At 36.5% G+C, this 6378-nt stretch overlaps 1 protein-coding gene across 1 annotated transcript; it reads left to right on the top strand.

Moving 5' to 3' along the window:
- The first annotated feature begins 2157 nt into the window (after window positions 1–2157).
- Window positions 2158–3096, top strand: LOC125353629 (vomeronasal type-1 receptor 4-like). The gene has a single exon (XM_048349301.1). The coding sequence runs from the start codon at window positions 2158–2160 to the stop codon at window positions 3094–3096; it is 939 nt and encodes a 312-aa protein (XP_048205258.1).
- Window positions 3097–6378: the final 3282 nt, after the last annotated feature.

Here is a 6378-nt window from a genome sequence, read left to right on the forward strand (position 1 = left end):
GACAAAGTATTTAAAGTCCTAGGTGAATTTCCTTTGCCACAGGGCTACTGTATATGTTTTTGCTACACTGTGTAATGTGTATATGTCTACCTGATCTAGGGAAGGGAAAGAAAAACAGGGTGTAAGATATCACAGGAAATGTACACATTGCCCTCTTATGTAACTGTACCCTTTTTGTACAACACCCTGTCAAAAAATTCAATTAATAAATAATATTTTTAAAAAATCTGTTTACTACACTGTTTTTCAAACTGTCTGGTAGCATAGATACTTCCTTGATCTGACATTTGTCATTTAATTTTTGCAGAGAGAAAAAGTGACTCTAAGGTGTCTCAGAGAAAATTTCCTGATCTGCATCAGAAATTGATAAGTTCAAAGGTAAAAGGAGGGCTGGGGCAAAACTGGGATCTCTAGGAAGACTTTGAAAAACATTAGTAATCCATCACAGGTCAAAGATAATTTCAGTGCAGTCATTTTAAAGAGATTTCAATGTCTGAATTATTTAATTACTGCACATTCCTAATTTTTATTTAACATTGCTATCCTATTTATGAGACTCTGAAACATAACTCATTAGATGTTAGAAGTATATAAGTTCATATATTGGTTCCTTAGATAGACTGAAGCAGGCTTCAGTCTCTGCATACTTAAGAGGAGGACACAGAGGTTGAAAGGTACTAATTCATGTTCCTACAGGCATGGGCTACCTGATATCAAACTCGAAATGTAACTTAAACCTTTAATATATTTAGAAGGAAAGAGAACTTAAAACTTTGACAGTTGCATTATAACTATGTAAAATATACATGAATCACTGGGATGGGATCAGCCATCTGGCTGCCTTTATCCTAGATATACTGTTCATACTTAGAAATAGTGTGAGAATGGAGATTACCATTGTGAGGGAATAGTATCCTATCTATGCCTACAGTCTGAAAACCACAGACTTGGAGGAGAGATACCAATCCCAATACAACTATTACTAATACTGTTCTTTTTTTTTAATGAATACTAGTAAAATATGGTGCAGGTTCAGCTGAAATCCCAACTGGGGTCATATCAATCAGACGCTATAACGACTCCTTTTGTATGATCTCATCTCACAACAATTATATCCCAAACTCCTTTGTTCCACAAAGCTATTGTTAAAAATTCCTAAACTTCCCTTATCTCCTGACAGTCCATAGCAAATATTTTCTGCCATTCTGCCTTGCCACACACCATCACATCCAGTTCTGACCAGCTTTGCTTTAGGAGCCTCTGAGGTAACTCAATGGAACTTAGACATTTCCTGGAGATATTCTTATTTAGAATCCTAGGATTCCTGCATGGCTCTTCCCTGGCTGTAGCAAGTTGAGCATATGAATTTGCAGACAAGAAAGTTGGTTCTAGACCTCTTTGCTTCAATATGCTTAAATGCTAGGTCTTATATTGAAATTGTATGTAGTGTAACTTGATATTGAAAAATACAAAAAGAAAAGAAAAACTTTTTCAAGCACTGAAATGACAGGGTTAGGGTGGAGTTTAAAAATACAACACTGCACTATTAAGACATCACCATCAAATACATAAAGCTGGGTTCCCCAAAGTAGAATTGCATATTTTAATACTCATTAAACTGTGACACAGATTGGAATACTGAACAAAATAAAAGAGCCTCTGGAAATTAAGATGTAGCTAAATTTGAGATATGAAGGAATTGAAGCCTCTGGATTACATGTTCCTGTACATGAGGCATGAAGAAGACAGACAGATCAAGCATAGGCCACAAAATTTTGGAATTTAGTAATGAGAATATCATGGAATAAAATTTTGAAGTGGGAAAAACTGTATTTGGTAAAATGAGGTTCAGTTAAAGCATGATGAGAGAATACTTAGATGGTATACATAATATGTAATCATTTGAACCCTTAGATTGGTTCTCCTAATATGACATAGAAGATTAGTTATTTGTATATGGGGCAAGAGAAGGCACTTGAAACTACCTAAATAATGAAAAGAACCTCAGAGAAAAGAATAGGGTTCTGTGAAAAAACTACAGATATCTATCTATCTCTCTTTGTTGCCCCATGTACAATACACAAGTTTTATAATCTGAACTTTTGCAGATGTAGATAGGATCATTACCGATGCAAACTTCCAAAGGGTGACTGGTGGATGCAAGTTTCTCTTCCTATGAAGAAACAAATGGGTTTGCAGCTTCTCACAGCACTGCTTTTCCTCCTTCTAACAGGACTTGGCATTTTAGGGAATATGTCTGTTTTTGTGAATTATGTGCACAGCTCAGGGGGAGGTATTGAGAAGAACTGTGCACAATTGATTCTCATCCATTTGGTTCTGACAAATACCATGCTGCTTCTGACCAAAGGATTGCCAAAGACAATAGCAGCTTTTAGGTTGAATTATTTTCTAAGTATTATGGGCTGCAGAATTACCCTTTACCTGGAGAGGGTGTCTCGGGGCCTTTCCATCTGCACCAGCAGTCTCCTCACAGTGGTCCAGGCCAGCACCATCAGCCCCAGAGCTTCTGTGTGGAGGAGGCTCAAGCCAAGGTCTGCATGGCATGTCCTTCTCTTGTTGCTTTTCTTTTGGATTCTCAATTGCTTCATTAGCATGAGCTTGCTAAATATTATCATCATAACTGACATGAATTCATCTCACTTTAGTAGTGACCACTACTGTTCTACTCAACCAGGAAATCTAAAAATCAACAATATTTTTGTCACTTTCATGGCCGTGAGAGATGCCGTGTCTCCAATTATCATGGCTGTGGCCAGTGGCTACATGGTATTTCTTCTCCACAAGCACCACCAGCATGTTCTATATCTTCGAAACTCCAAGCTTCTCTACAAAACTCCCCCTGAGATGAAAGCTGCTCAAAGTATTCTTCTCCTGATGCTTTCTTTTCTTTTCTTTTATTTGACAGATTGCTTGCTGTCTTTATATTTAATTGTCGCCTCAGAGCCTATTTCCATACTAGCACGTGTTCAAGAATTAGCAACCCTGGGTTATCCTTTTCTCAGTCCGTTTGTACTGATTCATAGAGATGAACATCTGCCTGAATGTTGGCAGGCTCAGTGGACCAAAAGGCATTGAAAATATCTGTGTTTCATTGTTTCTTTAGCTAGCTTGAAAGACCTCTCAGTTATGTTATTCTGTATGAGATATAAAAACAGATCAAACAGTTTAACATGCAATTATTCATTCTCAGCAGATGTTCTCTCTAGTTGAGAGCTCATGAACATCCAGAGTAAAATGGAAATCTTATTCTCTGAAGCCTGCATGAAGTGGCTTTATTGCTAATATTTGTGAGCCCAATCTGTCATGGCCACTTTTCTAGTAGTAGGGAGAAAGTCAACAAATAGACAAATGTAATTAAAATAATTAGTGCATCATCTTAACTTATGCCAGAAATTAGCTTTCCAGTGAGCCAGCAAGAGTACGGGGCAAATTATGAGGGAGAAAAGGTGAATTTTATTTTTAATCTCTGTGAAAAGAGGTGATACAATTTGAAAAAAGAAACTACATTTCTAAGTTTAACATTCCCCTATATTGAATTTGGAATATTGCTATAATCAGTGCAGGTGTTTGCGGTTGTTTTGCAGTTCTTGTTTTTGTTCTACTGTACACTGTATGTATTGTGTTTAGATTAACTATGTTATGATTGTTTCTTAAACGATTTGGTAAATTAAAAGATTTTTTATGCTATGGAAAATTTACAAGTGAACATATTCATTTGGCCAGGGATTTCAATTTTGAGGAAATGAGATTACAAATGTATTTACTTTTTGAGATTTCCAATAGGAAAATATACAATGGAGTGGTAAACATTTCCTAAACTTCCCTTAATTAAATGGTAGCAAAAAATAGGCATTTTTCTGGCCATTAGAGAACATTCAGAAATGTCAATATATAGAATTGGATTTTGAGCAATTTGTGAATCTAGTGACTTCAATTTGTATTCATTTGGAATGAAATGATGGTGAAATTTTAATCCATGAAGATCAATACAAAACTAATGGGATTTAAAATCAGGTGCCCCATGTTTAATTTGAAGTTAAATATAGGTAGAGATGGGAGAAAAACCATACTTTTATAGAAGTAGATAAAGTAACACACAGAAAAAAACCTTTGCTTCATCTTTGTACATTTCCTAAGTTGCTAAAATGCAAATTTCAGTTTTTTTCAAATTGAATGTTATGCTTAAAAACCAATTGTGAATTGTTCCTGATATTACTTTTAAGTATCTTATCTGCTCTCAATAAACAAAGTTGTCAATATTTTATAATAAAAGTCTCTGTGAAAATAAATGTGATTATTTCTTAATTTTGAAGAATCTAATTCTTCACTTCTTAAAGAGGAACTGTACAATTCAAGTATTGGAGTTGAATATGGAGTTCTGGAAATTCGATATTGATTGAGTGTGTGTGTGTGTGTGAGAGAGAGAGAGAGAGAGGGAGAGAGGGGGGAGAGAGAGAGAGGGAGAGAGGGGAGAGAGAGAGAGAGAGAGAGAGAGAGAGAGAGAGAGAGAGAGAGAGAGAGAGAGAGAGAGAGAGAGAGTGGGTGAGCTGGTCCTGAGACTTGAACTGAAGACCTGTGCTGAACCGCATAACTTCTGGCTTTGTGTGGTTAATTGGAACTAAAGATCTCTCAGACTTTTCCTGCCCTGCCTGGCTTTGAATTGTGGTCAGTCTTCTGAGTAGCTAAGATTACAGGCATGAGCCACCAGTGCCAGCCTAAATGGAGGGAATTTTCAAAGTTTATTAATGATCATTTATTTTTTATAAAGGCTTGTAGCACACAATCTTTCCATGGATGCCAATAGGTTCACACTATATTTTTTTTTTAAAGAATACTTCTACCAGATTTCATTATTGTCCCTGAACCTTTGAGTTTAAACAGCTGTACTTAGCAACGAATGACTACTTCGCATTGGTTGTTTGTACATTATACATGCTCAGTTTAACATATGCTATGCAATTGCTCTACCATTTAATTCACCCCCAATCTTATTATTTATATTTCCTCTCAGGAGGTAAGATTTCCTAACTTTATTTTGAGCTGGCCACGGCCTTACATTCAATGCAGTCTGTGTAGGGAGAGAAAATGCGATTTCCATCAAGAGTTGTAAAAAATCACAAAAGTGAGAGCTGCTCTAATATTTGGCATGCAATTGTTTGGAAACATGGAGCTACAAAGAAAGAGAACTTGCCTCTGATGTTTATTAAGATGGAAGACCACAGAGCTTAAAAATTTTTAGAGATCACACCCTTAATAGCCATAGTTACCTAAAAATATCAAAGAAGCAATGGGGAAAAAAGCAAAGAAAATGGGGAATCAAATATTTAAAAATCTGTTTACAAAATAAAGAAAAATATGTAAATAGAAGAAGAGATAGAAGAATAAAAAGTTAGGAAAATAAAATATTTTAAAACAAAAATAAATTGTTAACATATTTGCAAACACACACACACACACACACACACACGTATTTTTTTAAGTGAAAGAATTGGAGAAACCACACTGGGTGCTTTAATACTGTAACCTGCCATAGGTAGCAGTAGTGAGCTAGAGCTAGAAACTATTGCATTTCCTACTGCTTGAGTGGGTGCTGAATGCTGACTGAGGGCCAGGCCAGTTAAGGGTCAGTTGTCAGCTTCATTGCATTCTGGGAGCTATAACTGGGCCTAAGAGGTTTATGATCTATGAGGAGGGCAGGTTCCCACTTGCTTCTGAAGATTTCAGTTTGTGCAAGAAGGAGTAGGTAATATCCAGAGAAAAGTCCCCAAAGGGAGACAGGGAGGACCAAACAGAGCATTCAGTTTCCCCCCCAAATAACTCAAGGAAATCAGGCATTCTCTGTCACATGTAGCATAGTCTGATTCCTCCCACCAAGAAACCACACATTGGATGGTAAAGGACAAAAAAGTACACCTGGACATGATCAATTATACAGAACTCTAGACATTCACACAGTGAGCCCAAAGGAGGATATGCTTAGATGAAAATGATATTCATTGAAATGAATTCCAACAAATGGAAACGAGAGGTTTTTTTGTTCTTCCTTTTGTGTGTTCTTTCCTCCTTTGTCATTGATTTTGTTTCCTGTACCTTTTGTCCTTTATGTAAGTTTTTGTTTGGGAAACAATTGGGGGAATTCAGAAATGGTGAAACGGGGGGTGAACAAATGCAATAGTGAGACTCACTAGACACTTAGTTGAAAATGAACTATACAATTTGAGGGGGAAGGCTGAGAAGGAAAAACTGGAAGAAAGTGAGGGAACGGTGACACTGTTCAAAACTGAAAATACTCACTACCTGACTTATGTAACTGTAACCCCTCTGTACATCACCTAGACAATGACAATTACAAAACAC

The sequence above is a fragment of the Perognathus longimembris genome, chromosome 6 (genome assembly GCF_023159225.1).
Source record: "Perognathus longimembris pacificus isolate PPM17 chromosome 6, ASM2315922v1, whole genome shotgun sequence".
Taxonomy (NCBI): domain Eukaryota; kingdom Metazoa; phylum Chordata; class Mammalia; order Rodentia; family Heteromyidae; genus Perognathus; species Perognathus longimembris.